This window comes from Vulpes vulpes, chromosome 7, assembly GCF_048418805.1.
Source record: "Vulpes vulpes isolate BD-2025 chromosome 7, VulVul3, whole genome shotgun sequence".
NCBI lineage: Eukaryota > Metazoa > Chordata > Mammalia > Carnivora > Canidae > Vulpes > Vulpes vulpes.
This window is the reverse complement of record NC_132786.1, coordinates 79,089,158-79,111,101: the sequence shown is the minus strand read 5'-3', so window position 1 is coordinate 79,111,101 and position 21,944 is coordinate 79,089,158. Positions and strand designations below refer to the sequence as shown.

Below are 21,944 nucleotides of genomic sequence, written 5' to 3'. Positions count from 1 at the left end.
TTTAAATTAAAAATAGTTTTACCACATGTGTATTATTGTTAAACAATATGTTACTTAGTTAACATGCTGTTACCTATTTTAAAGATTTAGAAAATGCTTATTTTACTCAAGAATCTTAAGATTTGTTTTTTTATGTGAAACTTTTTTCATTTTTACTCGTTTATGAGTAAACAAGTAAGTGCTGTTGTGAACATTTTTAACAGACTTTCGGTGTACATGTACAAGAATTTCTCTAGTATTAGCTTTGCGAGTTCATATAAATATATATATATTAATTATTACATGTCAGATTCTTTTCTAAAGTGATTGTATAGATCAGTACACCTACCAGCTTCCTCTTCCTTCATTTCATACCCTCACCAGTACTTTTACTGTTAGAGTTCGTAAGTTTTGTTTAGTAATTTAAAGTGGTACCTCACTTATATTTTCTTGATTCTTAATGATGCTGAGTATCATTTCATTGGCCATTCACTTATCTGTAATTGATTTGCAGTTAAGAACTGAGATAAATATTCAACTCTATTTCCCCATTATACATGGATGGTTATCCCAGCATCATTTATTCAGTAACCACACTTGCTCCAAGGATTTGATGTGTCACCTGTCACATCAAAGCTTCATGTATGCATGGATATCTTCCACTGGCTAGTTTGTCTAGGCCTGCACTAATCCTGCAGTGTTGTCTAAATTACTAGTGCCTTATTAAGGTTACCTTATTTTCCCCCATAGAAATGTCATCTCTCTCTATAATTCTTCTTTAAAGTATCTCAGTAGAGTTTTAAATTTTTCTTCATAAATACTATATTTTTTGGAGTTAGATTTATTTATAGTTATAACCACTTCCAACTTTAGTAGCTATTTTAAAAGCTCTATTAAAATAAAGATTTCAAGTCTTAGGCTGGTGCAGTGTTATAATTAATTTTTGTGTGTTAGATTATATTTAATCAGCTACTTTTAAAACTATTAATTTTACTTTGCTTATCTTGAATTTTCTGTATAGACAAATATGTAAATTATAACTACTTTGTTTCATTTTTAATCATTAGAGCTTTTATTTGGTTCTCTCTTACTGTGCTTTGTAGAACAGTTTTGAATAATAGCAATGATGTTGCATCCCTGTCATTTTTCTAATCCTAAAGGAAATAATTGTTGTTTCACCATTAATTATTTTTGCTAAGGATTCTTGATGTATATTCTTTTTCTAGTTAAAGAAATTCTCTTTTATCCCCTAAGTTTGCAAGAAATTGCTTTGCTTTAAGTGAAAATGTATTGAATTTTGTGAAAGGCTTTTCCATCAATCTTAGATGATCCCATGGTTCTTTTAAAGTTGTGTTTGGCATTTAAAGAAATTATTACATTTACTGCCTTTGCATTCTTCTAACAATAACCCAGTTTAGTCATAGTGTATGATCTTTTATGAAATACTTTTTTTTTTCCTAAGAATTTTTATACCTGTGTTAATGAATGATATTGAACTATACCTGTCTTTCTCCTACTGTCCTTGTCAGGTTTTGGAATTAAAGTCCTACTTAACTATTATATAGGTGGGGTTTTATTTATAAGTATATAGGTGGGGTTTTATTTATAAGACTGCTAGAATATTTCTCAAGAATTTGGTTCCCTTTTTGGCTTTTTTTTTCCAATCTTAATTAGTATGTGTGTCCAAGCAGAAAGTAAAGTGTGTCAGGGTCATATTTTCCCTTTTTCTTTAATATATAACCTTATATACTTAAGGTCCACATTTCACTTCTAAATTATGTATTCATTTCATTTTCTGTTTTTATAGCAATGTACTGGTACAACTATGAAGTTTTAAAGAAGTGGTTGTGTGCAAAATCTGGTCTATATGAACCAACATTTATGATCAACTTTACTTCAGGGGCATTGTCTGGTTCTGTAAGTTGATATTCTTTTGTTGTTAATATTCCAGAATAATAGTAATTGTCTTATTAAAACAGAATGAAAGATTATATAGCATTTCATAACTATTGAGATCAGTTTTGGGCTGCACTGCTTTAAAAATTTTCTGTCCTATTTTGAGGAAATAATTTATGTTTTTATTATATTACATTAGTTTTTCTGAAAAATTTTTGGTATGTTAGATCATTATAGTTATGATAATATCTTAATTAGTGCTTTATTATTTACCAAATACTTGCCAGTTTGTTCATTAAATTAATGCCAATATATCTGGTTAGGTTATATTTAATGGAGTATCATTTTTGTGTAATCACATTGAACAGAAGTAATTTCATCCTCTGCTGCTAATTCCTATTTGTTTGAGAACATTTTGGCTAAGTATTTCTTAAAAGAATTTTAACAGAAGAAAAAAATTTCAACAAAAATTACAGTCAGGAGGCGGGAATCTCAAATGACCATTTTTAGGAAGTAGAAAGTTCACTGTTCCATTCCTCCACATAATGTAAAGTTGTGTAGTGGTCTTTTATGCAGATTCATAGTATCATTATGTTGGCCACAGAGTTTTCTTATTTTCACATACTTACAAAATGAATTTGTGATGACCTAGAGTGAGATGCTGACCTATTGGAACCAAATGAAAAGAGTACAGGAGCATAGTGAAGGGATGGAGACCTGCAGGAAAATACTAGAATAACTGTGCCAGAAAGCCTGGGCTAAGGAAGCGACTGTGATTGAGTTTGGAACTGAGATAGGAGTGTTCTTAGGTCTGGGGTCTGTCAGATTAACCCTGGGATTTTTAAGCCTATAGAGACAGAGAGCAGTTACTTTTTGAGTAATTTAAGTAGTTAAAAACCAGCATAATGTTTTCATTCTTCTTTTTTTTTTTTTTTTTGAGGTGATTACATGTAACTTAATTATATTTCATTTATATCTTAATCCAGCGTGAGTGAAAAGAACAGGTACTATTTATATTTGTAACAGTTGAATTACAAAACCAGCTTTGTACTTATAAATAATACTTAATGTCTCTTTTAAAAAGTTGAATAATGTGGGGTGCCTGAGTGGCTTATTTGGTTAAGCATCTACATTTGGCTCAGGTCATGATCTTAGGGTCCTGGGATCAAGCCCTGTGTCAGGCTCCCTGCTCAGTGGGGTCTACTTCTCCCTCTCTCTGCACATGTTCTCTGTCTCTCTCAAGTAAATAAAATTCTTTAAAAAAAATTGAATAGCTTCAGGATGTTGTACCAGCTTTCCAGTAATAGGAAGGAAAATTCTCTATTTCACTACTGCTTAAACACAGAAAATTTAATTAATTTTTTTTTAATGATCTAGAAAGTATCATTGACTTTTTACTGTTTCCAAATAAAAATTTATCTCTGCAACAGGAAAAACATCAGTGTGATGTTCAGGCTTTCTGTCACAAAACAGAATAGCTGCATCCTTTTAGAAAGTGTCAAAGGCTTATATATTAACATTTGTTAACTGCCTTTTGCTACTACATGCTAGATTGTGGAGAGGGAGGAATAATAATTGATTTTCACTTATGTGAGATCTTTTTTTTGTATATTTTTTTATTGGAGTTCGATTTGCCAACATAGAGTATAACACCCAGTGCTCATCCCTTCAAGTGCCCTCCTCAGTGCCCATCACCCAGTCACCCCATCCCCCTGCCCACGTCCTCATGCACTACCCCTTGTTCATTTCCCAGAGTTAGGAGTCTCTCGTGTTTTGTCACCCTCTCTGATTTTTTCCCACTTAATTTTCTCTCCTTTCCCCTATGATCCCTTTCACTATTTTTTATATTCCCCGAATGAATGAAACCACATGTTTGTCCTTCTCCTATTGACTTACTTCACTCAGCATAATACCCTCCAGTTCCATCCACGTTGACGCAAATGGTGGGTATTTGTCGTTTCTAATGGCTGAGTAATATTCCATTGTATACATAAACCACATCTTCTTTATCCATTCATCTTTCCATGGACACCGAGGCTCCTTCTACAGTTTGGCTATTGTGGACATTGATACTATAAACATTGGGGTGCAGGTGTCATGGTCTTTCACTGTATCTGTATCTTTGGGGTAAATCCCCAGCAGTGCTATTGCTGGTTCATAGGATAGCTCTATTTTTAACTCTTTGAGGAACCTCCACACAGTTTTCCAGAGTGCCTGTATGAGTTCACATTCCCACCAACAATGCAAGAGGGTTCCCCTTTCTCCACATCCTCTCCAACATTTGTTGTTTCCTGTTGTTAATTTACACTATTCTATGTGATATCTTTAAAACTGATTTCAGTTCAGAAACTTAAAACAGCATTGTTGAGGTGAAATACAATGTGAATGATTTCAGGGAGCATTTTAGGAGCATACTATCAAATGTGAGCTGGGAAAAAAAAGTTTTTACTTTGCATGGCTGTTGTAGCAAATATTACGGGAATTTATTCTTTGAAAAAACCTTCCTTAATTAGGTCATTATGAAAATAATCATTGATTCATTTCAAGATTCTTCTTAAAGTGTGATTTGTAAACTATTGTAACTATTTGGTATGTTGAAACCCATAAAGAAAAGGGTTTGCTTGTGTAAATTTAATTTTTTTATTCTAAGACATTTGTTGGAAATTTTAAAATGCTTACTACATAATCAAGAATTTCTGCTTTACAATATGTATTATACCATCATGTGTAGTAAAGGAATAATAGGAAAATAATCAGAAATTGTGAATACTGGTTTTGGAGTCCCAGTGGTCAGTTGAGTTGTAAGTCTGACTCTACCACTAGTAGCTGTGAGATCTCAGGAGAGTAGGGGAACTTTTTTGAGACTAAATTATTTACTTCTGAATTTTGGGAGAAATACACAGGACAGGTTATCTGTTTTAATAAAAACTTCTCTTTGAATATTTCTGGTTTCATCTTAAGTTTCAGTTTAGTTATGATGTCCATTATTATCCTTAAGTAATATGCTACTTAATATAAAAATATTTAAAAAATTTTAAAGTGGGTTTAATTTTACATTTTGCTAGATTGCAGCTGTTGCAACTTTGCCATTTGATGTGGTAAAAACACAAAAGCAGACACAACTTTGGATATATGAAAGTCATAAAAGTAAGTTTAATTAATTTAAAGCATTTTCAAGATGCTATGATTATTTTTGTTTTTCTTTCCAGATTTTTTTTTCCTCTGCTGCTTTAACTGAAACTTATACACTCCTAGTATGGAATGCTCAGAGAAAAAATACTCTCAACCCCCTCCAAAATTTAAGAAATTTAAAAATCTATATATAATCTGCCTGCCATTAGTTAAGTCTCATACCTGCTATATAGAAGACTACATACTATATAGCCATTCTTTCAAATAAACCTAGACAATTTAGGGTGAAGGATAGGAAATTAATGGGAACCCTTTTTCTCGGTGTGTTTTGTTTCATTAGTATGAGTATACATTTCATTCCTTTGCTTAATGTTTTTTAGCTTCCCTTCCTTTTGGTATGTTTTTTTTCCTTCCTGTTATCTATTTTTACTTTTTTATAACCTGTAATTTCTTCTAGAACAAAAGTGCACTCTTAGTTGCTTCCACTAGATTCCTTCTTTCATTATTTTTTTATAGAAAGTGTGGCAAACTCATTGGAAATTATCTATTACAAAATTGTGTCATGTAAGCCTTGTGATTGATAAACATAATAATGTTAGTAAACTGCTGTTACCCACCAGAATATTCTGCATACAAGTCTAATAGGTCTTATTATATTTAAAGAAACATTGTTTACAAATCTCTGAAACTGAATCTGGTGAATATTAGTGACTGCTCTGTCTTTTTAACTTTCCAAAGTCCTAGTCCATTCTAATAATAGGAGTTAGCTAAGACCTGGGAAGTCAACAAAGATGAGAATCTCTACAGTTAGATTCTGATGCAAAGGTTTGAGAGCCACTTACCTGGTTACGTAAATAACCTTTGGAGTCACCTGGGGTGCTTTTTCTTAAATCACATTAGTGAGAAATCTTAAATAAGCCTTGGGTCTTAATTTTACTTATCATTGGTCACTTTTACCTGTTACTCTCCTTCAGCTATGACTAGTTATATTTAGCAAGACATACTTCTGCAGACTGCACTTCTGATTTGAGTGATAAACAGCACATATTTTTTCTCATTTTTATCAGATCATCCCCACCAAAGAGGTAAATGCTCCCTTTAGAATTGGCTTCCTCCACTCTAGCTCAGCTATACCAAATCCATTATCTCTAAGCAAAAAGGCAAATAAGTGTTATAAGGAGAATGATGGAGAGTTCCCTGTAAGAACATGATCTCTGTATCAGTGCACTTAGACCATGTCTCCCATTCATTAATTGACCGCTGATTCGAGCGCACTATGCTGGTATATACAGAGAAGTGAGGCAGTATCCAAGTCCTCAGACAGCTCATAATGTAATGGAAAAGAAGCATATCAGGATGTAGTGAGTGCCAAATTTTATAACAGGGGTGACTTTTACCTCACTTAGGCATCCATCATTTAGTTAAAAAGAATTTAACCTTAACCTGGCTTTTTAAACCTGGCTCAGATCTACCTGTTTTCTACTGTTAAACTTCTTTTTTCTATGAATATATTAATTTTTTTAAAATGCTTCAATGGAAATTTTAAAACTATTAAAAAATGGTCGTATATGACAAATTTGTGAAGAGAAGTTTAATCTTAGTAGTAACGAAAAACAATGCCAACCAGAAGGGCAGTGGGAGGACATTTTATATGCCCTGGGTCGTTCGGGAGGATATGGAGCAATGGAACTCTCATGCTGGGCGGGTAAGAGCCTAAGTTTGGAAAATAATCTGGCAATATCAAGAAAGGCCCTTTGAACAAGCAGTTCCAGCCTAGATATATGCCCTAGAGAAATGTCTGCTCGTGTACAGGGATACTCACTGAAGAGTTTTTAGTTAGAACTAAGAGTTTTTAGTTTTAGTTTTTAGTTTGGTCTTTTGCCAAGGCCCAAAATAGTCCTTGGCAAGGAAATGGGTAAACAGTGATAATCCATATAATGCAATACCATACAGCAATTACAATCAAACAGCTATACTTGCCAACATAGATCATTCTAAAAGCACATCATAAGTGTACAGTGTGATAGCATTTGTATAAAGTTTAAGACGATCAAAAGCAAGAGTATATATTCAGATGTAGTGAAAGTTTAGACACAAGCATGAGAAAGATAAAGGAAAAAAGAAAGACGAGAGAGTGGTTACCTCTGAAGAGAGGGGAGGAATACTGAGAGGAAATATAAGGGGCCTCTTCAGTTGTAACTAAAATATACAGTTGCTCAGATTTGCTAAATGTGGATGGTGAGTTTATTTTCTTGTTGTCTCTACTTGAAATATGTAATAACCAAACAATGTCTCCTTACAATATAAAAAGTGGCTTATCACCTCCAGGAATGGCTCTAGAGTGTTAGAACTTGAGGCAGGAGATACTTGGGAGATTCCATTAGAGCTCTACCAAGGCTCACCTTCAGTTGATAATGCTTTCTATCCATTCTTTTGCATTAATTGCACCCTGCTATTTAATAGGACCACTTTGGGGCTTGAATTCTACAAGTTCAGAAATACCTGGCTACTTGGCTTCTTTTCTTTCATTAGTTGTTTTCAAAATTTAAATGGAATAATTTAAACATGAAGAAGTTGCTGACTTGTAGTGTAAAATTTTTGTCATTGACTTTCTTTAGAAAGTTAAATTTCATTCACAAATACTTTGTTCTTAGTTTAAAAAATGTGTCCTTCCTGTTGGGTTGCTATAGTTGTTTATTATACTTACAGTATTTATATTGATCATATAGCTTCCTGAATAAATCACAAAGCCTCACTTATCCTCAGACACTCTGCTATTTATAAACATGAGATTTGAGATAATGAGCCCCCCATTCCATTAAGTGGCAAAATTCTAAAAAGCCACTTTTGAAAGCTCTCTTTCTCCAACCTTTCCCTTTTTTCCCTGGGCATGCTTAGTAATACATACTTTCATCTTTCTTAATGACTCCAAGTTGTCATGCACGGTCACACTGACTATCTTAGAGTCTTACAATGCAGCTCTGAGCAGCTAATGAGGATAATATAGCAGAGTTTGCCCATCATCCAGCTGATCTCAAACCAAGACTTTGACAACTTCAGCACGTCATGTCAGTGCATACATGGTAGTATGCTTGCTTCTTAGATTCTTTTTTTACTTACTGCATCTAGTAATCTGTGGGCTAAGCCAGCTGCTTAGAATCATTGTGTAAAATGAAGGTAAGTAAACTTTGTGCATGGGTTGCTCATTCATAGCTGAATGTTTCAACCTTGGCAACATATATTTTTGTTGTTTTTTTAAAAAAAATCTAGTCTTTTTACTGTCTGATATTTGAATGGTTGCAAATGAGACATTACTGTTATTTAAAGACTAGAGATGCCAAGTGAAGTGTGTGCATTTTTTATAACTGTGTACTTCTAGTGACTGTACAATTTGAAATACTTTTTATAAAGTTTTACAAAAATGCAGAATTTTATTTTTTAAAAAAAGGCTAAACCTGGAGGATACAAGACTGATATAATTGATAGCAAGACTGGCACACCTATTCAGAAAGGTTTTAATAAAGGCAGACCTCCCTAGGGAGAATGAGCTATTTTTTCAGAACCTCTTCTTAGAAAAAAGCATTTTTAAAAAATGTGTGCAATAAAAATTTAATGAAAAATAGTTATCAGGGCTTGTTTGGCTTTGGGAACCCCATGAAGATTTCTACACATCTTTTAAATTTTTCATTATGAAAGATTTTTAAGGCATGGAACAAAGTATAAAGGATACCACCCACCACCAAGCTTAAGAAACTTAATTCAGAAGAATCCATCTATATATCCCTACTTGATTATATCTAGTTCTATACACCTTTAACTTTAAATTTATGACCTTCTTCTAATTTTTCTTTTTAATCAATCCAACTGTTAAAAATAAGACGGGGTAAATTTTAGGTAAATCTGTTATAATGCAGTTACACATGCCCAAAGGTTGTAAACATTTTTATGTGTACTACTTGTGTTCAAAATTATTAAGTGGTAATTTATAATGTATCACTTGTTTATTTTAACATTTAGTTTCTATGCCTTTGCATATGTCAACCTGGGCTATCATGAAGAACATTGTTGCTAAGAATGGATTTGCAGGATTATTTACAGGTAAAATACTTGCTTTACCAGATTGTTAAATAAATGGTTACTTTTACTCTCAAATCTTTATCATCTTCCTAAATTAACTTTAAGCAGGAAATTATTGAAAACATTCCCTATTTATAAAAACAAACCACATTTATGATGTTGAAGCAAACATCTTTTCTGTAAGGAAAAGATTTACTATTAAAAAGACAAGATTTCTCTAAAAGTACCATGGAATTAAAGTGAGGAGATTGGAGGTAATTTGGCTTGTTCTTTGACACCAGTTTATGGCACAGTATGTGATACATCACTTCATTTAATCTGATCATTATCAGAATGAACTTTAAAAATTATATTATTTAAACATAAGGTAAGATTTACCCTGATTTTTTTTTTCTATTCTTTTTTCAGGCCTCATTCCCCGTTTAATTAAAATTGCTCCTGCTTGTGCCATTATGATCAGTACCTATGAATTTGGGAAGACTTTTTTCCAGAATCAAAATGCTCGAAGACAGCAATACTAGTGATGATATTTCAACTTGAAATAACAACCAAAGCCAAATAATAAGGTGGAGAGGTTAGGCAAGAACTCTTTCACCGTTATCTTAACATGATTTTATATGTTTTATCTTATAATTTAAATGAGCAGTAATTTCTGCTTTGCCTATGAATTATAACCCTAATTTTAAAATAAATTTTGTTAACTTTTGAGATATTGAAAAAGATAATTCCAGAAATCACAACCATTAAATGTTCATGTAAAGAAAAGAAAGATTATTCCTTAACACTGAAAGTGATAGTCTCTGAGAGTTTGATATTACAGGTTTTGGTATAATGTCATTGGGAATGTGTCAGATATATCAGAATATTTTGAATTGTATGCTAATGAGGTAGAGTCTAGGAAAAAAAATGCCCAAGTCTTTTATACACACTTAAATCACGCACATAGATCTTTAAGTACTCTAACAAAGTAGGTAAATAGATGGCAGTCTTTAAACATTTGCATTTACCAAATTATTACTTTAATTGAAAGGCATTAGTTTTGTTTTTGTTTTTTTACCTCCTGTTGCTGTTTTAAGGCTTCATCATTATTAGGATTTCTTCGCCCAAAGGTATGCCTATTTTATCTTTATGAACCAGAATATAACTGTTTATGTGACAAAGATATTTTTGGTGACTAAAAGACTGTTTTATCTACTGTTTCCGCAAGAGAGGAGACTTTACTAATTATTTTAAATGTTTGGCACAGTGAATCTTGGTTGTGCAATGGAAAACCACATTATATTTAGAGTAGTAAAAATAATGTTAGTTTAGGAAGGGCCTCTGGTTTCAGCCATCTTAGAATTCGGTATCACTTTGTGGAGCTCTCGAGATCACTTGTATTTTCTTCTAACACAGAGATGATTATTATTTTTTAAATTTTATTTATTCATGAGAGACAAAGAGAGAGAGGCAGAGACACAGGCAGAGAAAGAAGCAGGCTCCATGCAGGGAGCCTGACACGGGACTCCATCCTGGGTCTCTGGGATCATGCCCTGGGCTGAAGGTGGCGCTAAACCGCTGGGCCACCTGGGCTGCCCTAACACTGAGATTATTAACACAAGCCACAAAATATTTCCAAAATGTTCCTTGATTTTACACATTTCATGTTAATATGCTACATCAAGAGACAAAAGAGGCAGCAGTGGCCTTGAAAGAAATAGCTTTTAGTCACTGAAGCTTATACCTGTAGGATTGAAACAATGGTATGATGGTGGAACAAAAACAATGTTCTCTTTTTTTGGTTTTGACTGATTTCCTCAGGAGCTATATCCTATAAGAAAAGCACTTTATTGCAGTCTGTGTGTATGCTATGAAAATGTGAATTATTTTTCCCCCCTAAAATAGGGTAATATAGTTAAGTTAAAGATCTTTGGTGTTGGTAGAAGAATTAATGTATTTTGTATTAAAGTAGAAAAGAATTTATATGTTTCATCAGAAATAAGCTATATAGGGTTTATATGTAATCTTTTGTGTTTACTTGATACTGTGTTGATTTACCTTAAATTTGGCAACACACATATCTATAAAATCCTATATATTTATAACTTTAACTTAAATTCTCATTACAATGTTTAATGCTTTCTTAAAATTATCACTGTGCTGCAAGCTTAATATTTTCATATAAAATCATTGTTAATGCTATACTTTATATAAGAAAGTTTATCTTGAACACTGACTGCTGTTTAACAGTATTAAATTTAAATTTACCTTTGTTTTGTTATGCTTCTCTTTGGTAACCATTTGGTAGAAAAGAGAAACATTTAAACTTATAATTATTAAGAAGCAGTCACATATTTCAACTTTATAGAAGTACCAGAAGGGAGATTCCAATTGCCCTTCCATCCCCAAAATGGACTGCACTTACAGAAAATTCTTAGCATTTATGCCTAAAAAAAATAAACCAAATTCCCTAGTAGTTTTTCTACTACATATTACAGCCATTTATCTGGGTGAAAAGAAGGGTGAATTGAAACTTTCTCTAATACTCAAGTGGTAAAGAAGCATTTATCCTTTATTTAAGCAAAAAATATAGTAGCAACTGAAAATCACTTGGCTAGAAATTATGCTCTTGGTAGTGTTTCTGAAAGCAAATAGTCTAAATCTGTGTTAAATTTTCTAACATATACATTTACTTCCTTATGTGTGTGCACATTTTTTAAAAAGAAAATCAAATATTACATGTTTGCCACCTTCCATATAATAGACATTTGATTTTTTGAAAAAGTTGATAGGGAAGTTAAAATAAATTTTACTTTTAATTCTAGGAAACTATTTACTATGCTTATGTAGCCACATGACTCTTTTAAATTCCTCCATCTTTCCAGAACATGAATTCCAGGGATATAGGAAAGTTCAGTGTATCACTTTTTCTTCTTTTTCCAAAGTGAATTTTTAAAATAAATTTTAACCTATCATTCAGCATCTACTCAGATCTTTTATATGGTAGGCAGTATAAAAAGCACTAGAGATAAGAAGTGCCTCATTCAGATACTGTCACTGGCTACAAGGAGATGGCAAAGCTGTGATTGACTTGAGGTCTGCAAGGGGAGCAGTGGGAAGGCTGAGGAATTCTCCACAGAGTTGGGGGCAGAGAGGGAGTGTCAGGAAATGTTTCTAAGGTTAGGACAGGTGATTGAATTAAACATACCTGGAGGTGTGAGTTTCAATCAGTCAATGGAATTTAGTCCCAGAGGAAAAAAAAAAAAAAAAACCAGGAAGGCAACAGGAAACCAAGTATTTTTGCCACAGCTCTAATAATTATAGAGTTGGGTCTGATTTTTTTTTCCCCAAGACCAGCATTTTTTTTTAACTGAAAAGAAAATAGGGTAGCACAGTTTAGCCCAGCACAGAAAACACCAAAATGTGTCACATGTAGTAAGGCTAAGTCTTATGTAGTGAATTTGGGTTTAGTTGGGTTTTAGAGAAATAATCACCAGTATGGAAAATGAGGACATATAATAAGGATTGATTGGTTTGGACCAGAATAGACTTTGAAAAGGGACCATATTGACAATGATGTGATTTTATCTCCCTCTTCCTATCAGTTAAAAAGAACTGATGCTAAAAACAGAAGCTACTTTGCTTCCAGAAGAACAAAGGAAACCAATATTTAAGAGCCCCGATGTTCAAAGCAGTCATGTGACATTTCAGAGGTAATCCAGCACATCTGTTGATCAAAATTGGAGATTTTACCTAACGATAGGAACTTTTACAAAGAATTTCCATAAGTTGTAAATTTGAGACCCACTTTTAACCACTTGAAAACATGTGTGGAAATCTAATAAAGAGGACTTAAACAAAAAGTTTATATAATTTCATTTAATGCTGACATCATCTTGATGCCATCATAGGTTCTGAGAAGATGGTGATGGTTCCATTTTATAGGTTAGAAATCAAACATGGTTCTTACGTAACTAGGTTAGCAACTACCAAAATTACTGCTGTATTGTACCACTTCGACAGATACTGTGTATTGTAAAGCAGGTCATGTTATTTTTTTAAAATAAAAGGTATTTAATTTGATATCAGTTGAAATAAAGATTTCTCCAAAACCTTTTGTCATATTATTAGTATTTTAGGTGTTGAATAATACACATTTACCATACTTGCTAAAACAAAAAGGTCAGTGTACAACTTGAATCCAGTAACTTGTCTTGAAGGAAAAAATAAAACCACTAATGCATGGTACAAAACATTTAATACACATGCAACAAGTATAGTACAAGGCAACAAAATACACATGGAAATATTAGCATATAATTCAGCATTCTGTTTTGGGTAGGGTGTGTAAACAATAAACACTACCACCTAAAATTAAAGATTGAGACATACATTGTTTCCTCATGCAAACGTTAACTACATGTATAACTAACTAGTGTGAAGTGAACTGTATAGAAACCTGAATTCACATTAGCAGATGAATTTTATACCAAGAGCTCCAAGAAAGGAGGAAAAGTCATGATCCTCAGATGTCATGTTTAAATCTGCATTTAGCAGCACATTAAGATGCACAAGTTACTGTATGCATTAGACAAATCTGAAAAATGTTATCAATTATGGAATCTTGATTTTCCCTTATTATAAAAATGTATGGAAAAAATTTAACAATGATTTTTTTTAATTACTGAGGAATAGTAATTATCAGCTGAGAGTGGATCATGGATGATAAAGCATTTTAAACATTCTGATCATTTTTTAGGAAAGCAGCAGTAGTGCTTAAGGCCAGCCTAAAAAATATTCTAGTTTCTCTCCTTAGCCATTTCTTATTCCCTCCTCCCTAGGTTTCCACTGTCCTTATTTTGTATTTTTCTTTCATCTTTGTGCCCATTAAAAATTGCTTTGGATACCCCACTCATAATAAGGTATACAGAATTAAGAGTACGTACCATTAAATGGTTAAAGAAACCATTTTTCAAGAATATTTGCATTTTTACAAGTGCTAAAGCCTTAAGCTAAAGGAATAAAGCTCTGAATATGTTCTGGTACATCTAGGACAACTTATTTTAACGGTTTCCAGGCCTCCTTGGTCCCTGAAATGACAGCATTTGAACTTTCATATAAGACTAGCCTTATTATCATTATCTTAAGTTCCAAATTATGAGATTAGAGCTCTAAATATTGCACAGAACCACCACACTCCTACATTTCTAATACAAAGAATGATGTAACAAGTTCAGCTTACCTCCTCTGAATAAAATAAATTGTTGTAGGGGAAACACTGTTTCTATATGTCCAAGCTAAGTTTGAATGCAGTATTTTATTAATAAACAAAAATAGCATATGAAGTCCCCATTAAGTATTGTGTCCTCTTCATGTAAACAATGTATAAAACTTCTTTGGCACAACTGATCGTGTTTTTCCTCATATTACTTACTATAGAAAATATACTTCATACATTTTGTCTTAATATGGTGGGATTTTGATGGATGAACTATATAGTTCCAAAAACTGCAAAAAAAAAATTTTATAGCACTTAACTTTTTAAAAAACAAAACGATTTTTTTAACCTGTAGAAGTGCAGGGATTTTTACATTAGTATCAATTTTTAACATTAACATGGCATGATTCATTGCTGCACATGAGGGAGAACAAAACAGCACTGTTTGTCAGACATACTGTTGACTATGGTGATACTCTACTAATCCTTACTTGAAGGTTCTCAAATCCTCAAATGAACTTTCCAACATCTGTTCTACATTTTTAAATGTCCCAAATATTGAGGAATATTTGCTATTTTTAAGTAACCTTTTAAAATCTTGGGGAAACAATTTATTCATTTTACCAAAATGGTGTGAAATACTTTCCCTATGACCCCAACAAATTTAGTAATGGCCTAAGACATAATTCCTACAAAATTTATAAAGTGATAATGGAATGTTGATGCCAAATGATAACTGTTAAAGAAAAACCAAGTAAGCCACTATGAAATGAGCTGAGAACTTTTTCCTCATACTAAAAACCAGGCATTTAAACATCAGAACCTAGGAGGAAATTAACAAAAAATGAAATTGTCAGTTTTAGAAAATGTGATCAATGAATAAAATAGTAAAAGAAAATACTTAGCTTATGTCTCTGGAATAAAACCTTGAACTCAGTCTCTGGTGATTATGGTACATTTAAATATATGCAAATCAGCTGAATAATAAATATACATCACAATTTGTAATGGATTATTAATTTAGAGGATATTTGAAAGTTTTTAAAGCCTATTCATTTTTAAACTTCCTCAGTGACAAATATAAGAATCTTAAAATGGCAGGATCTTTTTCACTCAGAATGGCACATGTAATGGACTGAATTCTCTAATAGAAGCAATAGAATTCCAGACATGTGCCAGAACAATATAAAATTCCAAAGGTTTTCCCGGCAGTCAAACTTACGTAAATAGAACATTTGCAACATAAAAACTTTTGGCTTTTACATAAAATTTTTCAGGATGGAGTTAGGCCTGGACTCGTCATCTCTGTTGTGGGACTTGCAAGGTAGTCATTAGATTTGAGACTTGTTAGAGATTTGTAACTTGCCACTGATGTTAGAGACCCACAGAGACCGAGTAATGAGGGAGTATCTTCTTTACCTGGAAGTTAAGATAAAATAACAAATATTTAATTGCCCTTGAAGAATTATACCAAAAGATCCTATAAAACTAAAAACTTACAAAATACTGTAAACATACCTAATTACGTTTTTCTCTAGCTTCAGTGTTACCTTCAAAAACCATTACCAGAGGATTACATGTGCTCCTCATAACAGTTCTAGATATGGAAGTCTGAGATACTGTGTTTTAGGACAAAAATAAAAACTACCTTTTTTTTTCAGAATATGTTCATGTTCAGTTAGTAAGGGATAATAACAGTACCAACGCCCAGGCCACAGAAATAGGAAATCCCTATGCAGGTAAGTAATGCAGCAGAAGCATTACTTCAGTTCAGGAGAAGGGCTGGATTGGGAGAACCTTAACTCACTTATTGAACATTTATTCAGCATCTACCTTGCATCAGGAATTTGTCATGTACTGGACTGCAGTAGGCCCTGAAGAAAGATGGGCAGTTCTGTTTTCACAGCTGGGGAACACAAGTTCTCTCCAGAGCTGAGTAAGTTTGCAAATACTACCAAGAAGTGGCTTTTTGAGGCTGTGAAAGGCTGAGGTCTTTGAACATTAGCAGGTTTCCGAAGCAGATAAAGAGCTTCAGTTCTACCCAGTTATGGAAGTGTAAACTGGACCATACAGCAGGTGTTTCTGAATGCTGCTCTTTTAAATGGCCCCTCAGAAGTGTTCCCATTGTCCTTTGAACTCTAGTCCCACCTAGTTAATCCTGTATGATAATTATGGGGCTCTCTTTTTCTAAACTACACCCTAAGAAAGGACATGTAATTTGTTGTGTTCATTATTATATTCCCAGTGCCTAGCACACAGGAGATGCTTATTACATAATTAACGAATCATGATTCAGGAAGAACTGTACTGGGACCCAAGAGAGCTGTGTGACCTTAGGAAAGGCATCTTCTTTGAGCCTAGTCTTTCCTTTGTAAAATACTTAAAGTGACAAGCAATGTTAACTTCATAGTTTTGCTGACAAGTAAAAAAGAGGAAAATACAACAGTATTAGAAGGAGAGATGGAAGAGTAATTGTCAAATTCAAATTTAGAATGTTTATCATGTTATTTTGGGATGAAAAGATTTAGATGTTTCAAGGGCACTTTTAATGTTTAAGTTTAGAGACCCATTTGGGGCCAGAATCAATTTTCTGGAGTTCTTATTAAATGCTCCTTCAACTCAACTGCTTTGGACAGTCTTTCTAAATTTCTACTTTAAGTATAGAATTCAGTGGCATTAATTACATCCATGGTAGTGTGCAACCATCACCACTATTTCCAAAAATTTTCATCACCCCAAACAAATTCTCTACCCATTTAATCAGTAACTACCCATTGTCCCCTTACCCTCAGTCTCTGAAAATTCTAAACTACTTTCTATCAATCAATCAGTCGACCATACATCATTCTTACAAGTGGAATCATATAATAGTTACCCTTTTGTGTCTGGCTCTATTTCCCTTAGCATGTTTTCTAAGGTTCATCCATGTTGTAGTGTGTATCAGAATTTCATTTCTTTTTTATGGATCAATAGCATCCTGCTGTGTGTATACACTACTTTTTGTTTATCTATTCATCTGTATAGACACTTGGGTTATGTCTACCTTTTGAATACTGTAAACAATGCTGCTACAAATACTGGCACACAAGTATCTGTTTGAGTCCTGTTTTCAATTCTTTGGGAGTTAGAAAATAAGTATTATACAGTAATGCAAAAGACTAAATGTTTAACACAGTTACACAATGAGGTACTACAGAACTGTAAAAGAATCTGAAGGATCTCTCTAATGCTAGATAGTGATTTCTAGGACATACTGTCAAGTGAAAAAAGCAAAGTGCAGATTAGAGTAGAGCATGTTGCCTTTTATCTAGGAAAGGGCGACATAAATTATTTGAATTGACATTTTAAAAATGGATAATTCAAAAACTGATAAAACTGGTTAACTGTGAAAGTGGAAGTGAACAGAACTGAGATGAACTTTAAGCACAGTAATTTGACTCTAGCATATATTCTCAAGATAAAATAACTAGAAATGCTAGACTATTTTAAATAACCATATTTTCATAATAATAAACCGATATCTTGAAATTTCTATAATATGAAAAAATAATTATATTCATATAAATGAAGAATCAATATTTTCATCATTAGATACCAAAACATAAAATCAAGTACACAGAAACCCTGAATCTTAAATTAGAATTGTAAAATAAATTTAAAGTGTATTTTTCTTTAAAAATAAATCCCTAACACTTCCATAGGCTAGAAACAATGACCATTCCAGCAGCAACAGGAACCTGTATAAGCCCAAATTATGGTCTCTAACATTTCCTAGTATAAAGAAGGTAGGACACAGGAGTCCTATTTAAGGGTCTCTCAATGTTCAAAAAGGACAGTAACATCCCGACGAGATGTGCTGACAAAGACACATTATTCATGTTGTATTGTATGTTTAACCTGAATATGATAATAACATCAGACAAATCTAAATTGTTGGACATTTAATAAAACTGGTTTAGGCTCTTCAAATATATAAATGTGTATGAGAGAAAAAGGAAAGTATTCTACTCAATGAAAGGACCCCAGAGAGATTGATAAGTAAATGTATATGTGATCCTTGAATGGATCCTGAACAAACAAAGGCTTGTAAAGGTCTTTTATTACTGGACAAGTTGAGATACGTGTATTAACAAATTATCAGGTAATATACTGATGTTAAATATCTTAACTAAGGGTCATATGGTGTGGCTTTGTAAGAAGACATCCTTATCCCTAGGAGATATATGCTGTTGTATTTACAGATGAAGTTTATGATACCTGCAGTTTACTTCAAATGGTTAAGGATAATAGTAAGGGCAGATGTTTGAGTAAATGGAGGGAGTCTGTGCCCACAAGAGCAAAAGCAAGACAATGCCAAGTGTGGCAAAATGGTAACAGGTGAATAGTGGTAAAGCATACAGCGGTGTTCATTCTTTTAACTTTTCTGTAGGTTTGAAATTATCCAAAAAAGTTGGAGTGGGGGAAGAAGACAAAGGTACACGAAGTCTTCAGTTGTGCCCCAAGGAAACAAACCATACAGCAGAGCTGACTGGGGCATATTCAGGAAAGCATGGGGCAGGGAGGTGTGGGGGGGAGGGGGAGTGTATATCTACTTATAAAAGCCTTCAAAGACACCTGTCCAGCCTCTGAAAATACTGATGCTGTGGAACATGCAGGGCAGTGTGTTACCCTTAAGGAAGCCAAGAGACTTCACTGTAAGCCTTCATTTAAATATAAAAGTGAAAAATTGTGCAGAAAAATCAAGGTGGTTATGTTATGATTGTAGCCATCCAACTATAAAAGGAAATAAAATATAAAAAGGAAATAAGCAAAAGGAAATAGGTGTTAAGGCAGAGAATGATAGGGGATTATTCCAAAATATTCTTGCATATTGTGATGTCAGCAGTTAACACACATATGTGCATATACATAAAATTATCACAATGGACTTAAAAAATAAGTATGTTAAAATCTGCGTTGATGAAATTTTAAAAGCAACTTTTTGATACAAGAGGAAAGAACTAGGTTCTTTTAAGGTTAACTAAAGCTTTCTAGCCTAGATGAATGGAAAAGTGGTAATTCCCTAGCAGAAACAAATTAGTCATAAGAAGCAGCAAATAGATTTCCTCTTTTTTTTTTTTTAAAGATTTTATTTATTTATTTGAGAGAGCACACTAGTGAGGTGAGTGGCAGAGGGACAGGGAGAGACAGACTCTCCACTGAGCAGGGAGCCTGACACAGGGGCTCCATCCAGGACCCCAAGATCATGACCTGAGCCAAAGGCAGATGCTTAACTAAGCCATCCAGCCACCACTAGATTCTTGTTTTATAGCAAGAAAGATCCGTTCTGTTTTAAATGTATTGAGAGAGTCTAGACTCTACAAGTTTTCAGATGGTAGTGCTACAAATGTTACTAAGTTAGAAGTCATTCATTTAGCGCAATGCCAGACACTGTGATAAAAACAAAAAGAACCACTTCTTGCCTGTAAGGAACTTAATGTAAGGTGGAAACATACACAAACAGAAAATTCTAATAAAGTGCAGTAAGAACAGTAAGTAAAAGTGAGATCACCAACTCTATAAGAAAGTCTGAGTGGGGAGGAAGGGGTCAATGAGGAAATGAAAAGGCAGTAAATTGTATCCTAATTTTAAGGAATGACTACAGAGATTCCTTAGGCATTAGCATAAACCCAGGAACACAGGGAAAATGTTATATTAACCTGCTTTGTAAGCAACATGTTACCTTTTTGTGATCAAAGTTCAAGAAAAGGGGTGGACCTCATTTTGTGCAATAAAATTTCAAACTATTGGAAACCAATGTGTGTGGTAGTTGTAGCTGGCGAGGAGGGAATTACTAGGACATATTTGTTTTTGCATGTATATGTATAAACTTGGTCACACGTGTCCATACTGATATCTCTTTAGCTGAGTTACTTATATACTGATTAAAATGGCTCCCAAAATTATTACTTTCCTTTAAAATTAATAGTTGTTCAGAGAAAAGCACGAAAACATGTAAATTTCACTGAAGCAAATACTCATTACAAAAATTACGGCAATTCACACTTCCTTGTAAAACAACACAAAGGGCTCAGGAAAAACCCTGCAAGTAGATGAAACTTGGTGACATACGCAAAAGGACTGCTATTGCATGTCAAGTGTGCAATTGGAAGCGGAAGACATTCCTCAGACTAGGTAAAAGAAATTTTAGAGCAACAAGCAATTGGTGGGACTGATTCACGCACCATGCGGATTTCTGTTAGGATCTGAACCTCAACTTGTCATAGAATTCCTGTGCCCTTTGAAGAGAAACTGTTTAATTTCCAGAAGTGTTTAACTGAGGAAGAAAATGAAGCTCTAAGTTAGGTGAATAGGAAAGTACTCACATAAAAATATGTAGAATACTTGGTAAATTGGGAGAAAACCCCTGTATCAAAGGAGGATTGTTTTAGGAAATGGTTTGATGTTGGCACACAGAATGATACTTTAAGCAAAAGCATAGCCAACGGCTCTTGATTAAATGATTCAGAAGAGACTGACTCTGAATATGAAGAAATTTTTTACAATTGAATTTGTTTTTATTTTCCTTTTTATAGATGAGTGACATTAACTTTTTAAACTTATGTTTAAAGTCTAATAATAAAAGAATCAATGATCATAGTTGGGAAATATCAGGAAGGGAGACAGAACATAAAGACTCCTAACTCGGGGAAACGAACTAGGGGTGGTGGAAGGGGAGGAGGGCGGGTGTTGGAGGGGAATGGGTGACGGGCACTGAGGTGGACACTTGACGGGATGAGCACTGGGTGTTTTTCTGTATGTTGGTAAATTGAACACCAATAAAAATTAATTAAAAAAAAAAGAATCAATGATCATAAAAGAAAACAATTCCATTAACAATAGAATCTAAAAGGATAAAATGCTTAGGAATACATTCATATAAAGAAGTGCAAGAGTTGTACATGACAACTATAAACTATTGTTGAAAAAAACTCAAGGCTGAAATAAGTGGGGAAACATCTCACTACTCCATGTAAACTGTTTAGAAGACGATATAGTTAAGATGGCAATATTTCTTAACTACAGATCCATTAATCTACAGATTCAGTGTAATCCCCATCAAAATTCTGCCTTTTTTTTCAGAAATGACAAATTGATTCTAAAATTCACATGGAAATTCAATGGAGCCCAAATGGCCAAATCAATCTTGAAAAAGAACTAAGTTGTCCTGATTTCAAAACTTACTATAAAGCAAGACAGTGTGATACTGTAATATGGATAATGTAGCATGGGAACAGGCATACAGACCAATAATACAGAATTGAGAATCCAGGAATAAACCCATTAATGTATGGGTAATGCATTTCAACAAGAGTTCTAAGACCATTCAGTTGGGGAAAGAAGAGTTTTTTTCAACAAGTGGTCCAGGGGAAAATGAATATCCACTTGCAGAAGAATCAAGTTGGACAATTAGCTCACACCACATACAAAAACTTAAAATAGATAACATATGTCAATGAAAATCTAAAACTTATATGTAAAACCCTTAAAAAGAAATATAGGAGTAAATCTACATGACCTTGGATTAGGAAATGGTTTCTTAGATGTGACATCAAAAGCACAAGCAACCAGGAGAAAACTATTTAAATGAGACCTTATCAAAATTAAAAATGTGTGAGTCAAA

General features: G+C 33.5%; 2 protein-coding genes across 15 annotated transcripts in view; one reads left to right on the top strand and one right to left on the bottom strand.

The window, feature by feature from the left end:
* The window catches only part of SLC25A40 (solute carrier family 25 member 40), a 50,841-nt gene extending 37,666 nt beyond the window's left edge, over positions 1–13,175 (top strand). For all 3 annotated transcript variants that reach the window (XM_026018676.2, XM_072764192.1, XM_072764191.1), the window contains 4 exons: positions 1,787–1,896; positions 4,941–5,022; positions 9,025–9,105; positions 9,493–13,175. In XM_026018676.2, the coding sequence (XP_025874461.2) occupies positions 1,787–1,896; positions 4,941–5,022; positions 9,025–9,105; positions 9,493–9,605 (386 nt within the window). In that variant the 3' untranslated portion in view covers positions 9,606–13,175. The remainder of the gene's footprint in view (positions 1–1,786; positions 1,897–4,940; positions 5,023–9,024; positions 9,106–9,492) is intronic.
* A 129-nt stretch (positions 13,176–13,304) lies between these two features.
* RUNDC3B (RUN domain containing 3B) overlaps positions 13,305–21,944 on the bottom strand; it is a 142,437-nt gene continuing 133,797 nt past the window's right edge. For 11 of the 12 annotated variants that reach the window (XM_072764180.1, XM_072764182.1, XM_072764181.1 and 8 more), the window contains one exon: positions 13,305–15,700. In XM_072764180.1, the coding sequence (XP_072620281.1) occupies positions 15,555–15,700 (146 nt within the window). In that variant the 3' untranslated portion in view covers positions 13,305–15,554. The remainder of the gene's footprint in view (positions 15,701–21,944) is intronic. The other variant, XR_012002652.1, reaches the window with a different exon arrangement.